Source organism: Electrona antarctica (assembly GCF_951216825.1).
Source record: "Electrona antarctica genome assembly, chromosome: 22".
NCBI classification, from domain to species: Eukaryota; Metazoa; Chordata; class Actinopteri; order Myctophiformes; family Myctophidae; genus Electrona; species Electrona antarctica.
This window is the reverse complement of record NC_136805.1, coordinates 31,561,786-31,583,023: the sequence shown is the minus strand read 5'-3', so window position 1 is coordinate 31,583,023 and position 21,238 is coordinate 31,561,786. Positions and strand designations below refer to the sequence as shown.

The 21,238-nt window shown below is 43.0% G+C and overlaps 1 protein-coding gene and 1 pseudogene across 3 annotated transcripts; one reads left to right on the top strand and one right to left on the bottom strand.

The window, feature by feature from the left end:
* On the top strand, positions 1-3,228 carry LOC306915650 (peroxiredoxin-like 2A; annotated as a pseudogene). The gene is made up of 5 exons (XR_013792482.1): positions 1-292; positions 651-742; positions 887-1,027; positions 2,324-2,488; positions 2,675-3,228. The product of XR_013792482.1 is annotated as a peroxiredoxin-like 2A (transcript).
* An 824-nt stretch (positions 3,229-4,052) lies between these two features.
* On the bottom strand, positions 4,053-20,919 carry LOC306915335 (PDZ domain-containing protein 7-like). 2 transcript variants are annotated; one of them, XM_079492640.1, is made up of 17 exons: positions 20,851-20,919; positions 18,838-19,081; positions 18,129-18,266; positions 17,360-17,534; positions 15,985-16,161; positions 14,628-14,775; positions 12,938-12,998; positions 12,081-12,261; positions 10,693-10,865; positions 10,146-10,307; positions 9,658-9,740; positions 9,000-9,091; positions 8,237-8,328; positions 7,189-7,260; positions 5,675-6,268; positions 5,357-5,457; positions 4,053-5,246 (listed from the first exon to the last, which is right to left on the bottom strand). In XM_079492640.1, the coding sequence occupies exons 2-17, from the start codon at positions 19,010-19,012 to the stop codon at positions 5,103-5,105; spliced, it is 2,568 nt and encodes an 855-aa protein (XP_079348766.1). In that variant the 5' UTR covers positions 19,013-19,081; positions 20,851-20,919; the 3' UTR covers positions 4,053-5,102. The 2 variants fall into 2 exon arrangements, with proteins under 2 accessions (XP_079348766.1, XP_079348767.1); XM_079492641.1 differs by lacking the exon at positions 20,851-20,919 and having other exon boundaries at positions 17,360-17,529; positions 18,838-18,964.
* Positions 20,920-21,238: the final 319 nt, after the last annotated feature.

Genomic DNA, 21,238 nt, shown 5'->3' with positions numbered 1-21,238 from the left:
TGTATAATCAATGGGGCATGTGTATTTTACCAAGCGATTCGTGTCGAGAAACATTGTTTCTCTCAAAGCTACAGCAGAATGTATTCAGGGGGCAAGTTGTGAATTTGTTCGACATCTTGGTGGATTTGACTCAAGGACTAAAGGACGATGGACGTTCTAGTCAGCACCTTGGGTGCAGTTGGCTCCATTGTTGCCAGTTTTCTTAATAGTTTAACCAACATGCTTCTGACACCTCCCTTGAAGTTCACTCTACAGCATTTAGAAGAGGCCAACCTAAAAACTTTGAAAGGAGGTAAGTGCATTTCTTACAGCAAATCCTCACTGTGTTCATTCAGACTTGGTTACCTAGCTTCTGTATAGGCATATTGGAATTAAGATTAATGTTCTCTGAAATGTATATGAGATACTGTGTGTGTGTGTGTGTGTGTGTGTGTGCGTGATGTATTTTTGATGGAATGCATGTTAATTAAATAACCTAAACCTTGTCCCCTATTTTGGGTGGCTCTCTCTCTCTCTCTCTCTCTCTCTCTCTCTCTCAAAATAATACAAATGATATACTGTATCTGTAAGATCACGTGTACATTGGCTATTTGTCATACAATGCATAAGGCTTAAGTGGTTAATCCCCTTTAACCTATAATTCTTGTCAGAGGGACATACTTTCAAGGCCAAAGCTCTGTGGGAGAACTCTGGCGCTGTAGTCATGGCTGTACGGCGGCCAGGATGATTCTTGTGCAGAGAGGTAAGTACACTTTTTGTCTACGTTGTAGCTTATGTAATGTTTGTATGACCTTGTCTTTTTTTTATGGGATGTGGAATTGCGGATACTGTATGGATTGTTTTTTTTTTTTAATCTAAACTTTTCAACTGTTTGGTATTCCTTCAGGAGGCTGCAGAGCTGTCCTCTCTGAAACCCCACTTGGAGCAGCTCGGGGTCCCTCTGTATGCCGTGGTGAAGGAGGATGTTGGCACAGAGGTCCAGACCTTCAGAGCCTTCTTCAGGGGGGAGATCTTTTTAGATCAGAAGGTGACTTTATAATATTCCAATGAAAATGGGTTGGAAGGCCTGGGCTGTGGCTCAGCGGTCCAGGCGCCTTGTCTGGTAATCCAGTCTGGCAGCGTGCCGTGGGTTCGACTCCCGATACCAACGGCCTTTACTGCATGTCACCCCCCCCATCTCTCTCCCCATTTCCTGTCAGCCTACTGTCTGTCCCTCCATAAAAAATATAAAATAAAGGCGAAAGCCACAACAGAAAATGGGTTGGAAATCACAGCTACGGCAGGCCTGCTTTTTATTTGAACAATTATTTGTACACCTGGTGTACAAATAAACACCATCTTGCCTAGTCGTAGACTGCCTAGATGGATACCTAATAGCAACATCATTTAAAGGACCTATAACATCAAATTCAACTTTTTCAATTTCTTTTGTGTTTTTGGGGCTCCCATATGTGTTTTCTAACCCCACAAATAACCAATTTTGAACAATCAGGCTTTCATATCATATGGGTGTTTTAATGGAAATTGCTCTCAGGAACAGCTCAACTGATTTTGGCCTCATCGTGATGTCATCAATGTCACCCTACTTTGTATAATTCCTCCTCTTCTTCAGTCTTCAGTTGCAAATTTGCATTTCCACTTTGTTTACAATGTCCAGCATTGTTGATTTTCCAAGCTGGCATGGAATGGAAACAAGCCTGGTTTTATCTAGCATCAGTATTATAATGACTCAAATATTAAATAATCTGCATATTAGCACCCCCACCACCTCAGGACATTGTGGTACTGCAGCCAAAACTGCTTTCAAAGTCCAGAAAGAAATGACAAGGCCTGGTTATATCAGAGTGGTGATTGAGGCTCAAACCATTAGAAATAACTTTGAGGGACGTAGACAATATGATATTAAATATTAAAAGCAGTTTTAAAATGCATGTTATTTGCGCTTTAAGAGTATCACAGACTGTCTAGTCGTGGCCAGGGCCATTCAGATATGAGTTGCATGTTCAGAACTATACAGCAGTAGTGTTTGGAACTATTGGTTGCCCGATAGCAAGAGCTACTTTGGCCTTTTCATCTTTCAGTGCACAAAAACAAATTCCAAACGACTCATTTGATTGAATATTGCATATAAATGATCCGTAATTGTTGTGAAATGTACTGAGGCCCAATGGATTAAGAGAAATTACACTAGAGGCCTCTGGTCATGGCCATTGTCTGGGGCCACCCTGATCCCAACACTAATGCTTGGTAAAATAACACTACTTTGATTCAAGATGTTTGGGGATACATTTGTAACCCTCTCGTTTGTCCTCTGTCTTTGTAGAGAGTTTTCTATGGGCCCCGTGAGCGGAAGATGGGTCTGCTGGCGTTGCTCCGTGTGGGAGTGTGGCTGAATGGCCTGAGGGCTTTCAAGAATGGCTTCATGGGAAATGTGTTTGGAGAGGGCTTTGTTCTGGGTGGGGTGTTCGTCATTGGGCCGGGACTTCAGGTAAGCCATCTGAACAGTTAGTCCTGTGAATTATTGATCGGTTGTGTAAGGACGAACCGTTCTGTTTACTAATTGCTAATGGTCAGTATCGTGTTATTGATGACTTTCTGTCTGTGACTTGCCCCAGCACCCCACATTGATGTGAAAGTAATTGGACGTTTTTGTTTCCATTCTGTTCCCCTTCAGGGCATTCTGCTGGAACATCGGGAAATTGAATTTGGGGATAAGGTCAACATTCAGGATGTCTTCAGAGCTGTTGGGAGAATGCAGCAGGAACTTGTGCCCATAGAGGGAAAATAATGTATTCTGCAAATATCGCCATCAGAGTGAAAATCGCCTGGTCTTAATAATCCTATCATAAGGACTAATTATGCATCTTTTAAAAAAGGTTAATATTAATGGGACCATACAAAGCATCATATTTGAAAACAAAGCTAACTAAGTTAAAGGAAGAACGGTGTACTTGAATCTGTAGTGTACAGAAGACACTCGACTTGTTTTCTAGGGCATTGCTGTCATTGGAATTCTGGGATACTTATTCTGCAAATGGGTGAATGTGTTGTAAGGGGCTTTTTTTTTGGGTGTGTTAATGACGGTCTGTCTCTAAACTTGGAGGGGACAGGCCTGATGCCCTAACATCCAGTTTAAGTTTCTCTTATTTCTGTGAACTCATGGCAGTTCTGGTCTCTCAGGAGCCAAGAGGCCTTGACCATTGAACAATAAAGATGTCATTGTGTGCAGTCTGTCTTCTGTGTAAGTCATTACCAGTGGTGTAAAAAGTACTCAAATGCTTTAGTTTACTTAAAGTATACTGCAATGAAGAAATACTCCATTACAAGTAAATGTCCGGAATTCAAAATGTACTTGAGTAAAAGTACAAAATGATTACGTTTTATTCAAAAGACTACAGTATGACTAAAATCAAAATTTGCTGTCAAAATCAACACGGTGGCTTTTAAGTCACTAACGGCGATAAAGAGAATCCTATTAAAGGAATAAACCACAGACGATACCTGTGTCTTAAAGCCCACACCAAAGGGTTTGGGCTTAAAGTAAACCACACCAAGGTCCGTTGTGAACAAAATGCCTCGAATCATGAACGGCAACATCCGGCTGCTATGGAACTTTGTACACACACTCCCACTACGCCAAGGAAGAAGTGCCACCAAATCAGCCTCATGGTGGTGATGTAACATTCTGATTCACGTTTTAGCCTTTAACTGTTGAACCGTAGTAAAATCTCAATTGTTTCCCCTTAGATTCCTTGGATCATTATGGAACTCCCAAAAAAGCCATGCCCATTTCCACCTGGCACGTTTTCCACCATGATGCATTTATTATGTTATTCTGTACTACTATGCTCATATTACAGATTTATTGAGTGTAGCCTACATTATGCTTATACTGATATTGTATCTACTACATGCTCTATCTACAGTAGTATCAGTGGACAATGGGACATTTCAACACTTGATTGATTCTGTAAAGTTACAACAAAAGCGAGATTCTAGAAAGAGAAAAGCAGCCATTGTAAAGTTGGCAGGTTTCTTTAATCTGGTTTTATTATAGATGTTTTCAGTAGTTTACATTGTGGGTGTTTTTATTGTGAATTACTGCCTCCTCACATTTTGGAAACAATTTACCCCTGCAAGGCAGTACAAAATAAAGGTTGAGAGACACAAACCCTCCTTATAATTGCTGTGTATAGAAGCTGTACTGAAGACTAAAGTTTGCCCTATGGACGTCAAAAAAAGTTAAGCTCTAAATTTCAAACCATCTCTCTACATGGCGTCTGACTATCTAATAATGTTCAGTCCACTAGGGTTCTGGGAGGCACTCAGGTTACAGTTTGATATTTATTAGCCTGTACACTTAATAATTCAAAAGCAGTAGGGAGCACCACGCCACTGCTCTCTGAAATGTCATTATCTCAACATGCTTGTTGCTTCGGCATAATAATATAAACAGAAAACAATATCAGAGACAAGCATTGGCTCTTGGGCAGTTTTGCAGTGACCCAACAAACAAATACTAGTCCCAGGAACACAATGGTTGTGTTTTCTCAGGATTCTACAGTATGCTTGTTGGGCACACAGCTCACAGTCATTTCTGTTAGTGTTTCCCCATCATTTACGGCTTCGTTGTTTTGTTTGTTTTTGTTTTGTTTTTTACTATTCATTGTCTTTAGTATAGCCCAAATCTTCATTGGCCATATCCTTCATGCTGCGTACCGAAAACCTTCCCATACTATCCACAACACTCGCCTCTGTGGGCCCTCCAAGCCATTATCCATCCAGGGGATTGTATCTGCAGTTATGAGAGCTCCCGCATTGGTCTGCTGTCTCAGACAAACTTGGTCACCTCAGTAGCCTGCTGCTCTTCATACCCGATTACAGTGCTGACCATCGCTGTGAGGATGTTCTTGTGGGACGGTAATATGACCAAGCTTTCCAATCTCTTGTGGCAAAATTACAGAAGCAAAAACCAGAATACTTCAGTGTCTTTGGGTCCCTGCATGATCCCCGTGCGTCTCAGGCTTTGGGAACTCAGCTAAATACAGACTGAATCTTTCAGTCTCCAACAAAGTGTTTGTGACAGTCGAGTCCGTCTCCGTTCAGGGGTTTTTAGGAAATTTGACCATGAACACCATGGGATCTTTGGCCTTGTTGCTGAAGGCTTTGCGGATTATGTCAACAGCATGCTGATGTGTGACCCCCTGTAGGGACACCCTGTCCACGGACACCAGCTCAAACCCAGCCTGTGGAGATGAAGAGAGAGACATGTTAATGTCTAATAGACTTAGTTAACCACACATAATAAAATACACATCATCTCTAGCATAATGGGTTTATGGGATTGTCATTCAACCTTTAGGACATCACAAGTGGAGGCGGCTCCTCCAGGGAAGATCTTCTCTATCTTAACCACCGGTTGAATCCTGGACTCTATCCCACCAGATATGCTGATGCCTGGATCAAAAGCACACACACTGGTTCATTAAAGGAATGGGGAAACCAGATTCTTGTTCTTTTATTAGTATATTTATCAACATCAATAAAACACAAATATATCCTCCTAGTAGAAATGTACAGATATTTAGGTAATATACAAAGTTGCTAAATTTAGTGTACCGTATGCAATGCTAGCCTGCTGATAGGTACTGTACCAGTCAAACTTTTGATTTACCCAATGACTGTTTGGTCTTGGAGATGTTGACAGCTTTGAGCTCGTACTCCTGGTACACCGGGCCAGTGCCATTGTGTCCATTCTCGGTGGAAGCCGGATGGCCGTTCATTCGTTGCTCAGGGATCGAATGAAACACCTGCGTCACCGCAGGCCGGGTCCTGTGAGGGCCGCTCGGCAGCGTGAACACCGTCTCTTTACCGCCCTCTCCGTTTTTGCCTTTGGAGTGGCCATTCCTGAAGGGGGACCTCCCCCTCTCCGACAGGGACTTGCCGGAGGACGAGTGCAACGAAACCTCGTCGCAGTGGGCGGAGCCGACTGCGGCGATGTCGGAGCGGAGGAGGGAGCGCGAGTCGGAGCTGTGGGCAAGCAGCCAGTTGGGGACCGTGGGTCTGGCGGCGGGGGGCCGGAGGTCTCTGTGGTCGGCGTCGTATCCGTCCACGGGGATGTCGAGCAGAGGGGTGAAGGCACTGGAGGTGTGGGGTCTCTCCTTGCTCAGCCGCGAGCCCGAAACACGTAGCTTCGCCAGTTCTGCATGAAGGTGGTTCTCCTTCTCCACCTCCTTCGCGTTGTGGAGCTCGAAGCCTCCCTGGTAGTCTGCACAAAGGAGATATGTCCCATTAAAGGAGTAGTTCACCCGCCCAAAAATACTTATTTTCTATCAATTACACACCCCATGGATGTGTTTTTATTGCATTCCTAAGGCAATGATTTGATGACCGGGTCACCGGAGACTCCGCCAGTCATCAAATTATTGGCTCAGGAATGCTGAGGAAATCTCCTTGAAATTGATAAATAAGTCATCTTTGGAATTACTGCATGAATTCCTTCTAATTTGCCACATAAAAACCTTTTTTTATTATTCAGCACAAAATTGCTCCTATGAGAACTTGATCAAGTATACTATTTAATAATTACGAATTGGCCTGATGTGAAGTGGAGTGCCTTAAATAAACATAAATGTCATGTCATGGCCATGAGTGTATTATAGATTATTGATTTTTCTTTGAATATTATACTGTTAGACTGATGATAAGTTCTTAGTTTACTTATGATCCTAGATGACTATTGTGATGCATTTGATGTATTACATTGTGATTTTTTGATTGATTGAAAATTTTATTAACAGTTTGCATAATTACAGTACATTTCAAGCACAAACTCAATACAAAGGCTGTTAACTGTGAGTGGACGACCCAATTAAGCATTACACTTGTTTACACCATGTCCTTACTTACAGAAGTCTGCTAAATGCCTAAATTGTATATAAATTATTGCTTTCACAACACGGTTGCCAGTGATTCGCAGTAAGATTCAACTATAATTTTAACCAAAAGATATTATGTTGCCAACCAAAACCTAGCATTGTAGTGGTTTATTGGGATCGTGAAGAACTGCAGCATGTTCCAATTCAACCAAAACAAAGCCGAATTTGAGCTGCAAAGACATAACATAATGACAAAACTTCATCACAGCCATGCAGGTGAAATAATTGTATAATGCAAAAGGAAGCTGACCGGGAATGGGAGTGATGAGGTGCCGTTTGGGGACTCGTCCTGATGCTGGGGATCGAAGAGGAGGTGTTCTGACTAAAAGAAAATAGAGAAAACATATGTACGTATGTAGGAATGTAGGTGTCTCTTGTGCACACATACTGTATACCTGCAGGCACAGGTACACACACACGCACGCACGCACGCACACACACACACACACACACACACACACACACACACACACACACACACACACACACACACACACACACACAAACACACACACGAAAACAGGAAAATAATTATTATTATTTAACTCACACCAACTAAAACACTCACATGGACACACTCACTCATACACACACACTCATCCATTGTTGTGTTTCATTTTTAAGGCACTGGAGTTGCAGTCCATAACCTTTATGTCTAACCGGGATTTCCCCAGTCTGCCATGCGGGAAACCAAACATCTCCTGCTCCGATCACGCTCACCCAAGAACATCATTATCCCAGCCTCTCCAGCACTCAGGAGCTTAATGCAGTACTACATGTCAACCACTAGGTGTCCTACCCAAACCAGTGTCTACTCTAGTCTAAATGTCTTAATGGAAGAGTAGGGAGACTAATGCAGATGTGCTATAGTTGTCTCTCTCCACCAGATCAAAGGCATAGGGAGAGACTATGTTTTGCACCCTGTCTGTCCGTGTGTCCGTCTGCGATCACCTAATCTCCGGCACCGTTGGCTTGATTGCAGCGAAACTGTGCACACACTCTCCCTGGATGCCAGAGCAGAACCTCTGCCCCAAATTATTCACATAATGGGCCACATGGGCCTGTTATTTTTGCTAAACACATTTTTTGACAGTACACCTACAGATTTTGTCCAAACATCACGCAAATCGGTACATAGTTTCATAATAGGCATTAAACAAAACGGGTCTTTTAGATTTTTCATACTCCATCCTGATTGGCTAAGATTGGCTTAAAAAGTTTGCAGGAGTGCATGCTCCGTTTTAAACAAAATGCCTAAAATCAATTAACCCAGCATGTATTTTTCACATCTGCCTTACGTGAACGATATTTGAGGATATCATAAGCCTCTACTTCAAACGGAGCCACAATCTTGTTGAAATCACCCAGGTCATCAGGAAGGACCACCATTCTGAGGAACAGAGCAAACAAAAAAACACTAAGTCAGTCATTCTCTTGCAATTCTCTTGCCCCCCTATATTGACCAGCCTCATAACTCACGTTGAATCATGTCTAGCCTTCCCCAGCCAGGGTTTTTAACCCATGGCTAACAAAACACATTTACATAGTTTTGATTTTGACAGCAAATTTACATTTTAGTTTAGTCATAGTCTTTTGAATAAAACTTAATTTTGTTGTGTAATGTTGTGGCCTTGCAAAGTCCCTTTGTGTGGATAATAAATGTGGGTTATACAGAATAACTCTTCCTACTTCTGGGACCCTTCCCTACTTCCTTCACAGGTGTTACCAATAATACTAATTTAGTTTTTCAAACTTTTTTAATTTCAAGGACTCCCATAACTCTGAGAGTGTACAAATGGAACCAAATAGACCTTTACGGGTCCATTTGGTTCCATTTGTACACTCAGAGTTACAGACCTGTACAGGGCCATTTGGAACCTGGAGATATGGAGTGTAGCAGAATGTAGTGAGCCAACATGCACAATATCAGCACCCTGACTCTAGTCTGTTTGACCAGAATGGAACAAGAGACTTCATTAGTATCATAGGTAACAACTGTGAAGTTCTTTCCAAAATGGCGTGTTGACTGTCCTCTCCTCCTTCCCACCTGGGTCATCTTACCTGACCTCCCTCAGTAGCAGAAGCTTCTCAGGCCTGTCCAGCACGGCCAGAAGGTTGTGCACAAACAGCTCTACTGAACACTGTGCGATGTACTGCAATGGAACAAGGACAACTTCAACTGTTTAGCACAGTGGTGCTCGGACTTGTACATTTTAAGCGCCCGCTTAACTGACAGTGTACAAATGGAACCAAATGGACAGAAATGTTCAGAGTTGCAGACTTTTAGAATTTAGAACCCCCTAAAGTCCCTGGACCCCTCTTTGAGAACCACTGACTTAGCAGGTAAAATAACATACGTATATACACAATATTACAACAATCAGGCGCCCCGGCTGGCCAGGGGGAGGGAGTTTTAGAGACCGGGATTACTGCATAGTTGTTGTTACTAGGGCAATGTAAAAAATAGAAGTCTGCACACTGCAACTTCGTAAAGCCCGTCAAATCAGTCAAGGCTTAATTATAGATTAACGCTTCGACTTTTCGAGTCTTCATCAGAATCAGAACCTACCCTAGGGGACACGGGGAGAACATGCAAACTCCTCAGACAGTGAACTATTTTTTAACTTTAAATAAATACCAGGACCGTGGAGCCAACATTGTAGTTTCCTATAGTGTTCCTATGTATGGTCTATGTATAGGTGTGGGCCAGAATCTTTACCCTGCGGCAGGTCTGCATCACATGGATCACCTCCTCCTCACTCAGTAGGCGGCGGGCCATGTCCTCCACCACGCCCATCATCTCTGGGTTTGGCATCGCGCGCGCACACACACACACACACACACACACACACACACACACACACACACACACACACACACACACACACACACACACACACACACACACACACACACACACACAGACACATGGATTACCAAGTTAGACTTAGATTCATATGATGATGATGTGTGTATATGACTATGACTATCTCTCATATGAGATAGTCATCGCTGATAGTTTTGAATAGGTAGTGACAGGTAGTAATGCTGATATCAGGTTGGTGGTTGCATTTCAATATGGGGAAAATACATGATAAGGGTCTATTATGGGGTCTAGTAAGCCTGTTCAGCACTGGAATGAACAGTTTAAATTCCATATTTGAGTTAATTTGTAGAATAATAATGTGGGGAAAGCAGTAGGCCTACCACTGTTGTAGAAGGGCTTTGAGCGCCCTCTGGAGGTGTCTCTTTCTCTGCGTCCCCTGAACAACAGGTTGACAAAGGTCTTGGAGCGCTGAAGGGTGCTCTTTTGTGCAGGATCCTTCCCTCCTTTCTGTTTCTTTTCCTTCTTCTGCTTCTGCTTCACCTCTGTGGAGGGACAGGAGCCAACGGGGGAGGGGGGGGGGGGGGGGGGGGTATGAAGTTTGGCATTACGTTTAACACAATGAAAGCCAGACATTTTATAGGCGACCACAGGAGAATCAATTTAGCTCCACTTTTCTGTGAAGCAAAACTTGAGATGGCAACAGCTGTGAGGTATAGATTGGCTATTTTCAAATGATTTTTATAAAGTTGAAAACTTGAAATGAGACATTCTGCATGATGAGTACTTTTACTTTCGGTATTACAACTTAAGTACATATTGATGATTTGTGCTTTCACTCAAGTACATCGTGAATTCCGCAGGCTTTTATTTTTTCCACCAGCTCTGCTAGTGATATAGATACAGACCCCGGGGGCCCTCGATCCTCACCTGCCACGGTCACTTGGCTCTGTGATCTGCTGATGGGCCGACTGGGCCTGCTGAGTGCCATCAGCACGGCCGTCTTGTGGTTCTCCTTCCCCTCGCGGCCGATCACAGTGTCCTTAAGGAGGGTGGTGGGCCCCAGGCTGTGGCTGGTGTCACCCTGGCTGACCGCATCAGACCTGCACAAAATCACACGTCAGTGGTGAGAATTTGAATACCCGAGTTAAGGTCCTTGCGGACTGGACGCGTTTTTCGGAAAAAAAGCTGCTAAGAATCCGAAAAAGGCAGCAGTGTGCAGGGACCTTTTGACCTGATATCAGATTATAAAAATGTCTTCTACATCCTGACAGTTTTCTGAAAAAGCTATGTTTCTATGTCAGTCGTTCTTCGATTTTTCAAAAATAGCAGACCTACAAGTTCATAGCGTGCCACTCGGTGGCGCGCTATGAGCTTGTAGATCTGCTATTTTTCAATAGCTAAAGCATAACATAATGCTAACACCAAAAGGGGTTCCCGCCCAGAATGGGTTAAAACTACAAAAGCATTGGCATCAACATGTAAATGTAAAAGTACTCATTATGCAGAATGTCCCATTTCAAGTTTTCAAATGCATGAAACTCATTTGAAAATTGCCGATCTACAAGCTCACAATGCGTCGCATGGCAATGATGGCATATTTCGGTACAAATATGTACCTTCCTTAATTGAGTATTTCCAATTTCACTTTTTTTTCCCACTTTTACTTCTACTCCACATCTACATCTCGGATCAAAATATTGTACTTTTCTTTTCAAAATCTTTTTTTATTTTCGTTTTATAACAGTATGGGTGTCAAGTCACAGGTTCATAGAAAGAAATAAAAATAAAAATATCAGATTTTAGTATCAGTGACTGAGGTAAACAAACGTAGCCTACTGTATGAATCACAGAGATCGTGGGCAGACATAATGAAAAGACTGTTATTGTGCAAAACATGCCCCTTCAAGACAAAAGAAAAACATTTTCTCCCCTTCAAGTCCCAATTTAGTAAAGCCAATTCCCAATTCCCCAGCCTCTCTACAAGTATTCCATCTCTGCTAACCCCCACAATCAGTCATTGGGAGGGTGAAGAAAGCCTCGGTCTCCTCTGATACCCGGGCCATCAAGCCAACATCAAAATATTGTACTTTTACTCCACTACAATTATATATACTATATGTATTTCGGCCATTTGAATGAAATAAAAAGGCACAAAAGTTTAGAGATAAGGCACCGGTGTAAATATGGCCCTACAGTATGTGTGTGAGAGGTTAGGACTGCTATACCACGCTCCTCTAAACACTTTCAACCTATTGCACAAGCACTGTCACTAGTACTGCAGCGAGCTCTGGTTTCCATTCAAAGTGAACCCTGACCTGTGGTCCTCTGTGGAGATGCAGACGTCCACCATCTCGCAGCCAAAGGGCAGGCTCGGGGGAAACATGACCTGGGAGAGACCACTCAGAGAGCTGACCGGCGTTTCGGACGACAGAGAGGACGCCGACGAGTTGGTGTCCGAACCCTGGGAGGAAGACTTCTGTGCACCAGCGCACTGCACTGAAGAAAAAGAGAAAAAACCTTATGGACATTTTCTGTAGCTATTAGTTCGCTAGCTAAATGAGAGCCGTTTGTCTAATGCCTGATTTTTTTACTTTGTTGCGTCCATAAGCTCACGACACATTGTGAGCTTGTAGATCAGCTGTTTCTAGTGTGCTACATTATGTTTAGTAGCCATATATGAATCGTTTATGTCATTTCACGACAGTTGGAGTGTTTAGGGCAGGCATTGTTTATATAACTGTTTATTATTATGAATTCTGAAACATTCTAAAAACATACACACGTTGGTTTCGAATTGACTCTCATGTGGTACCACTTTTGTTCTCAATATGAATCCCAAATCAAATGGCATGTCCAGAATTTGTCCCAAAATGTGGTGTCAAGAACACACGTGCACACGTGCACGCACGCACGCACACACGCACGCACGCACACACACACACACACACACACACACACACACACACACACACACACACACACACACACACACACACACACACACACACACACACACACAGGTCACTCACCAGAACACACATAAACAAGTGGTTGGTCAAATACTCCCACATGCACACAGACACACTATAAAATACTGAAGCTAGAGTCTTGGAGATTTCCAGATAATGTAACACCGGTAAATGACACTTGAGACCAAAATGCAGATACATACACTTGTTGAGCCAGCGGTATTCCGCAACCATCTCCTTATAGGCAGGGTATCTGCCTGCCTCCTGTGAAGATATGACCAGAGATATGTAAATGAGATACAGTACTGTAAGTAGAGACCTTAAAACTTTTATGGGATGGCTATATTTGATAAAGAGTAACCTTAGAACCACACAGAGGCCTAAAGCCATGTTACTGTTCCTCGTCTCACCTCAGGAGTGTGCGGCATTTCATGACACTGTGAAATCCCAAGTGTTCATTTAACTCTGAGAGCATACAAATGGAGTCGTGGACCTTTATGGGTCCACGACTCCACGTGCTCTCAGAGTTGAATTAACGCAGGAAGATTTCACGGGGTAGCTTTGCTCACTTTGGGCTGCTTTCTAGTTCCACCTCAGGTCTCACTTACAACATTTCCCTTTCCATGTGGGGCAGGGCAACGGGAAAGGATGGACGCAATAAACTCGCACAAAACGACGCGCCTATGGCTTTGATCACCACCTGATCCCAGCAGCCTGGTGAATAATGCACACGGCTTGGCTGTTTCTCACAGGGCGAAACCCAAGCTCCAACAACTAAAGTGGCCGCAGGAATATTACAACTGCATGCCAGCTGTCTGCCCCAGCCACACAGCCGCCACTCTCTCAGGCATGCAGTAACACACACAGCAGTGGAATAACATATACACATGACATAAATATATATGTCTGTGTTTGCGTGTGTGAGAAATGAAGAGAAAGGCATATACATAGAATAGGCCTGCGAGCTAATCTATGTAAGCTCACTTAAACTGAAACCTTTGATAGATTCACACACACATGCTTTCTAATAACAGTGTGTAATAGAGTGCGGCGAACACAAAAGGTCATTGTGGAATTTGATACGCCCTCTTCAGCCGGTCATTAACACCAAGCAGCCCCGCACTATACTCACTCAACTGTGACGTTTGTGATGAAGGCTTAAAGGTGTGACTCTTCTGACCACACACTAAAGAAACAAGAAAAAGCTAAGCATTCTACATTCTACAATGTAGTTCTTAACATTTAATGGGATTTCTTGAAGGGCTTCCTATGAAGTCAATCTATCAAAATGGAAACTCGATTATTAATAGAGGTATATGACTATTAAAGAATACTTTTGCTATTTGCTCATACTGTAGGCACACATTATTTGTGACTTTACGGGCTACAAACATTTGCAGAAGGGTGAAATCATCCGTTAAGGGCTTCTGCCAGAAATATTGGGAGGGGATGGGGACGGGGCGAGGCGGTGAGCGGTGAAGCGCTTACCACCGCGGCGTGACGTCATGTTGTAGTTTTCGGTGGTCACCTTATCACCTAAAACTGGAGTATGAATAGGCCTCAACTCTTCCTACTTCCGGGCCCCTTCCTTACTTCCTCCAAAGGTGATGACACTAATCAAGGCTCTGTTCCATTTAGTATACAGTGGATCTTTTTCACTTCCTATAACTCTGAGAGTACAAATGGAACACACTCAAGGTCAAGGACTTGAGACCCACTGGTGTGGCAGAGTGTTTCCAGTGAGCCAACATGCACAATAGCAGCACCCTGACTCTGTTTGACCAGAATGGAACAGAGCCTTCATTAGTATCATCGGTAACACCTGTGATGGAAGTAGGCAAGGGGCCCAAGTTCTTTCCCAAACTGCCGTGTGTGCATGTGCATAGAGCTCACCCTGATGGTCAGCATGACGTGCGTGTTACTCTTCAGCACCTCCACGGCGTTGCTGTGGCTGATGTCCTCGAAGCTCACGCCGTTGGCTGACAGGATCTGGTCGCCCATCTTGATCCCGTTCAGCTCGCCCAGGCCCCCTGGGTCCAGTCTGACAGCATGAAGCAGATATAAAGATAAACCTAGACATGGCACCATCTGTAGAAATCTTTAAAGCACAACTCAAGACCCAGCTATTCACTCTTGCTTTTAGTTGAGTTTCTATTCTTGTACTCACTGTTCTGATTTGCTGCTGTTTCATGTTCTTTGCTATTGTTTAATTGCTTTAACTGCTTGCTTGTTTTATTCCTATTTTATGTTTTTTGTTTTCCTGTTCTGCTCTGTAAAGCACTTTGAGCTATATTTATGTATGAAATTAATAGTTTATTATTATTATTAATGAGGCATTGAATATTGTAGCCTGAAAAAGTAATTTAGAGACCGTTCCACATGAACACGAAAGAAATTAACAGAGAAACAGCTTCCATTGCCAAACTGTGTAAAACAGTGCCATATTGCATGTGTATATTGGCAATGTCATCTAACTATCTAACTATAAATGCACCGAGTCTCACACGCGTTCCACACACGTGTTCCACACCACCACAGGAGGTGCAGTGCCCGGTGTCGAGTCGGTCGGACCCATGGTTGTCCAGAACCGCCCCTGCCCGGGCTCTGGACATCATTCTGACATCTGCATAGACTCCATATTTGGGCATGCCTGACAAAGAACTCCATATATGGGCATAAAAGGGACACAGACATAATATCTGGGTGGGGCATGCATTTCCATCTTACTTGGCCAGTGCTCAACGGGCACCGCTGTAGAGGCTCCAACGGACACCGCTCTAGTACAGTACATTAAACTTTATGATGTCAAACTCAACCAAAGCCTAAGCTTATAAGTAAAAATCGGACCCATCTAAACTTAGTGTTGCTGTACTGTACTTGTGCTGTACGTACTGTACAAGCCCTCCTCCCTGGCCTGTGTGTGTGTGTGTGTGTGTGCACAAATTCAAGTCTGTTTAATTCTGTTCCTTCCTCTCTGACTGAAGCATGTGCTTATCATGTTAGACAAGCACATCAATGTAAGATTCATTGGAGAGAAATACTTAAAATAAGAGAAAACAAGGTTTCGCTGCTGGGTGGAGGACTTCCATTCAAGTTTCAGCTTTACTCAGAATCTGGGGTGATATCATGGCATAAAAACTATGCCATTTGTTTTTTCGGTATACCAGATAAAAGAAATCTATACAATTATGAACAGAATAATATATGGCTCGGCTGGCTCAAGTTGTTTTATGTTTGGAGTTATACCTACTTGGAGACATAGATGCCCAGACCAAACTCCTTCCCTCCGCGGATATTGAAGCCCAGACAGTAGTCGTCCGAGGTGGTGTAGAGGTGGATAATCCTTCGCAGAGCGCAGTCTGAGCTGGTATCTGACGGCGTTCGGCCACTCTCCTCCACCACCATGCGTCTCTGGATCAGATCCACCCTAGGGAGAAAATACCGGGAGAAAAGTATATTTACTTAAGTACTGTACTTAAGTACAATACTCTACTCACTACATTTCAGAGGCAAATATTGTACTTTTACTCCACTACAATTATTTGACAACTTACTTTGTACATTTGGATTATTCTTACAAAACATACATTAACCACTTCAGCCCTATATACATTTCGGCCATTTGAAAATAGCCGATCTACAAGCTCACAATGTGTCGGATCGCGACGCATTGTGAGCTTGTAGATCTGCTATTTTCAAAGTTTAAACTTTTAAACACAAAGGGAGTCTACCAACGCGCCTCAAGTGGTCCGGTGCATCACAGGAACATTGACACATGTTGCAGAAGGAGGAGAGGACTCTGGAGCAGCAAGGACAGTTTAAGCCTTTTTATTAGGTGCTAGTATAGCACCTAATAAAAAGGCTTAAACTTTTAAACTTTAAGTACATTTTGATATCAATACTTTTGTACTTTTATTCAAGTACATTTTGAATTCCGGACTTTTATAGTTCTATATTGCAGTATTGATACTTTTACTTAAGTAAGTAAGTAGGTAAGTAAAACAATTGAGTACTATTTCCACCACTGAACCACTGTTTGCCTGTACAAGAATTGAATGCTTCCACCTCTGCACAAAAGCATGTTGTTGTTGTTGCACAAAAGCATAATTTTTTGGAACGATGCAGATTAACCAAAACACAATATTTTGGACCAAACAAATAATTACAAAGAAGAAAAACAACAATAAAAGTGTTCTTCTTCTTTCTAATCATTTGTTCGGCCTGAAAAATTGTGTTTGTTGGCTTTGTACGAGGCTTAAAAGGTCTTTAAATAAATACTTTTTGAAATGTCTATGAGGAAAATGATCATTTCCTGGGCCCTAGTAGGGGACTGCGACGCTCTATAGGGGTCCTCCTTGGAAATAAAACGTCTGAGAACCGCTGTCCTAGTGGACTCCTAATGTGCCATACAGTGTCATAGTAAATCAGTGTCGTACATATTCTGAAGAAAACCTGGAGGCTGACATTCTTCAGTAATTGGGAGTCATTCATGAACAAAATAAGAGCATTGTAATGGTGTGTAAAACCTAAATCTAGAATTTGCCACGGATGAGGCCAAACTGTCTCACCATGCATGCACGGACCCATGTGTCCGTGTACGGACATAATTGATGAACCCTGCTCACCAGGTAGTCTTCTCCTTGGAGTAGCGGATGCCGGGCACCTTCCCCACCCGTCTCACCACCATCCTCAGCCTGTCGTTACCCGTCAGCACCTTGACGGCGCTGCTCATGGTGATGCTCTCCAGGCTGATGCCGTTCACCTCCACCAGCTTGTCCCCCACACACAGGCCAGCCTGCTCTGTAGGCACGCACGCACGCACGCACGCACGCACGCACGCACGCACGCACGCACGCACGCACGCACGCACGCACGCACGCACACACGCACACACACACACACACACACACACACACACACACACACACACACACACACACACACACATACCTGTGAGTACCCCAGTTGAAAAGAGCCCTTGAGAACAGTGGAGTTTAAGTCTATATCCACACTGATATATTGTTGACATGAATTTCAGGTAGTCTCAACTTGTAAAAAACAGCAAAAAAAAGGTTTATAAAACTGTTTTTAAAATGCTAAGGCTGGCTGTCACAGTCCTAGCTCCTCAGGAGTAATGAGTCTCACCTGCCGTGTGGGGGAGGGACTCAATCTGAGTGCTAATGGAAGTGCTGGAACAACGTGTGCATCTGTTTATACGGACCTGGTGAAGATCCTGTGAGATCGAAACGTCCTACAATAAAGTAAATCCTTTGCCTAAAGATGGTTTGGTGCCCTGCCTCCTTCCATGATTGCCTCATTGGCCCAGCACCCACTGTCGAAGTGAATGTAAATAGGTATGCTCTGACAATGTTGATTCCTCTCATTTCTTTTTACCTGCCGTGCTGTCGTCCTCCACCTTGCTGACAAAGATACTGAGGCCGTGTTCACAGCCTCCGCGCACACTGAAGCCCAGCCTTCCATCCACACTCTTATCCACCGTGATCGTATGCATGTCCTCGCTGTCGTCTCCACCTGAGGGCCACAACCAACATGTCAATGTAATGCCAACCACGTTCAAATAAATCTAACACAATGTTATTTATATGTCAAGTAATCAAGCAAAGATCCAATGCCCCCATGTGCTGTGAAATGCATGTGACAAAACAATAATCACCAATGAATTTGTTTCTGCTACTGTATGTGCAATCCTATTAGTATTATTTTGTATTTGCTGCTTATACTATATAATAACGCTACATTCTGAACGAGTGTATAACTGTTACATTAAACACTTGATGAAGGCGAGTGAGAATACCCGGTAGAGCAGATATGCCCTACAAAGAAGTTCAGTAACTACGTTTTTGTATACACCTACTTATTTGTGTATCCCGATGGTCAAATCAGACTGATTTTGGGGGACAAACATTTACCTCAAGAACAATTAGTGTAATCACTTACGTTATCTCATTTGGCTGACCAGTTGAAAGTCACTTATCAGTAATTTTTTACTGCACTTTGGCTTTGATGTCAGAATAGAAACTGAACTATTCAACATCACATAATAAACAGTATACTTAGGGACAGGGGCGCCCACACTACCTACCATCCACAGGAGAGTTGATAAGGATGACCCTGCCCATAGGCGAGCAGGATCGGATTCCATGCCGCCGCCGCTGCTCCTTCTTCCGCAGCAGGTTGCGCGTAGCCGTGTGTGACCCCTGTGTCCCTCCGGGGGCCGTCTCCCTGCGGGACGACGACGGCTCAGATGAGTGAGCCATGGCGGCCCGCCGCGGGGTCCCCTTTCACACGCACTCCTCCTCCACGTGCTCAGCGCTGGACGGAGGGGACTGTAGCAGCAGACGAGAAGAAGTTACTCTCCTAGGATGAAGTGCTTCATTGGTGTAAAAGTAGTTTTCTGCACTTTCACTTCTACTCCACTACATCTCAACAAGACAAATGTTATACTTTTACTCCACTAAGTTCTTTGTAAATTGTTGCTTTGTAAATTGTTATTATAATTACAAAACATACATTAACCACTTCAGCCCTACGTTTATGCCAGTTGAAAATAGCTATTTTGCATCGCAATGCGTCGCATTCGCGACGTAGATCTGCTATTTTCAAAAGGTTTTTATACATTTTATACAACAGTTGTGAAATGGGACATTCTGCATAATGCGTAGGCAGGCTACTTTCTACTTTTGGTACTTTAAGCACATTTTGATACCAATACTTTTGTGTTTTTACTCAAGTACATTTTGCAGTATTGATACTTTTACTTTAAGTAAAAATAATGTGAGTACTTTTTCCACCACTGAATCATTAACAATGAAACATCAACACTAGAAAGGAAGGTAAACACGGTTCACTGACGATGCTCTTTGCCTTTCCTGAGAGGAAGTGGCAGAGGGACCCTCACTCACCAGTGCAGCTTGCTTTGTAACATGATGGCTGACTCTCTGCCTCCTTGGAGTGACTCGTTGGTCCATTCCTGTCCATGGTGCATCTCACTCACCTGTCTACGTCCCAGATAAAAATAAACAGATCGAGTTCTAGTACAACTTGATATGTTTATTTTTACCTGTCTGTACACGTGACGTGAGGCATTTCAAGCATGTTTTAGTGTGTAACTGTACTTTCTATAGTGTGTAGAAACTATTTATTTTTGCAAGAATGTTCCCACTAGCAATCCAGGGATGGAATCATTATTATTATTGGAATCATTATTATTATTTTCTTAATGCACACGTTCCACAGCCTGACCCACTTATCTTCAGGATGTCACATGGTTTTCGAAACCATGGATACCTATTACCTGCCACTAAACTTAACCCGATGCGTGATAACGGTGTGCCCTCGTGACGTCACCTAGGGCTTCCCCTCGTGGCTTTCCGGCAGTCTAGACTAGACCCCATGGCCAGAAGGATGTTGAGATCAATTTAGCCCATCTATCTTCATGTCAAAATGACTGGTGTTGTGTATGTGTACATTGGCTCATAGTTTCCACCGAAGCCTTAACAACCTCAAATGTACTTTACACTAGCTCTCTTACTTATAGAAGAGAAGAGATGCTGGAATAGGACGTTGTCCCCTCGACAACTCAAGCCCCAATCATACCGCGAACGTCCCTCCCGGCTATGGGACTTACAGTAAGTCTTTACCTTTCAGCACCGAGGACAGCGATGCTGAAAGCTTGCGATCGATCTTCTTGCATCATTTTAACATTGTAAAACATTTTAAGATTTACAACAATTACCATGGCCTGGCCGATGTAACTTTTGGTAGGCCATTTGTGCTTTACTCCTTTTCACATAACTTTGCATGCGTAGCAGAATAGCCTGCCTATACCTGCATAAACGAGTGGCTATCTGATATTGTTTAACCCTACACAATTTAAAACATTTCGTGTAACATTCACAGAAATACACTTTACTTTCACTTACAAATATACCATATTAGATCATTATTTCAGAGATGTTGTCAACTTGTTTCATGCTATAAACTATTAAGGAGATAGATAAGCCTATGCAAAGAGATGGGCTTCAACAACAAAGTAGGCATATACTGAATGTTAGAGCAAATACGAATACAAGAAGAAAGTGAATCATAAACTTACCCACCATGTCCATGTTGTGTAAAATGACCTCGTGCACCTGAGACATTTCTGATACTGACAAAGGTCCGCCTTTCAGCTCTACTGATTGGTGGACTGTTTCCTACCTTTTAAGTGGATGGCACATGTGCCAGTCATTTTGCGTGACGTTCACCATGATCATGGACAGAAACATTTTGTAGCCTAATTTACATGTAGCCCAAAACATTACAACATTTCAAAAGCTATGCATATACTTTATTGGCAGACATAGGCTGTTATGAATTAGGCCTATGTTACAATTGTTTTGCGATGTTCATTACTTAATATGCATGCACAGACAGGCAGGACGCAGGATACACAATCAATTGGGATAAAATTTGTACCCATTTGAGCCAGACATTTTTACAAT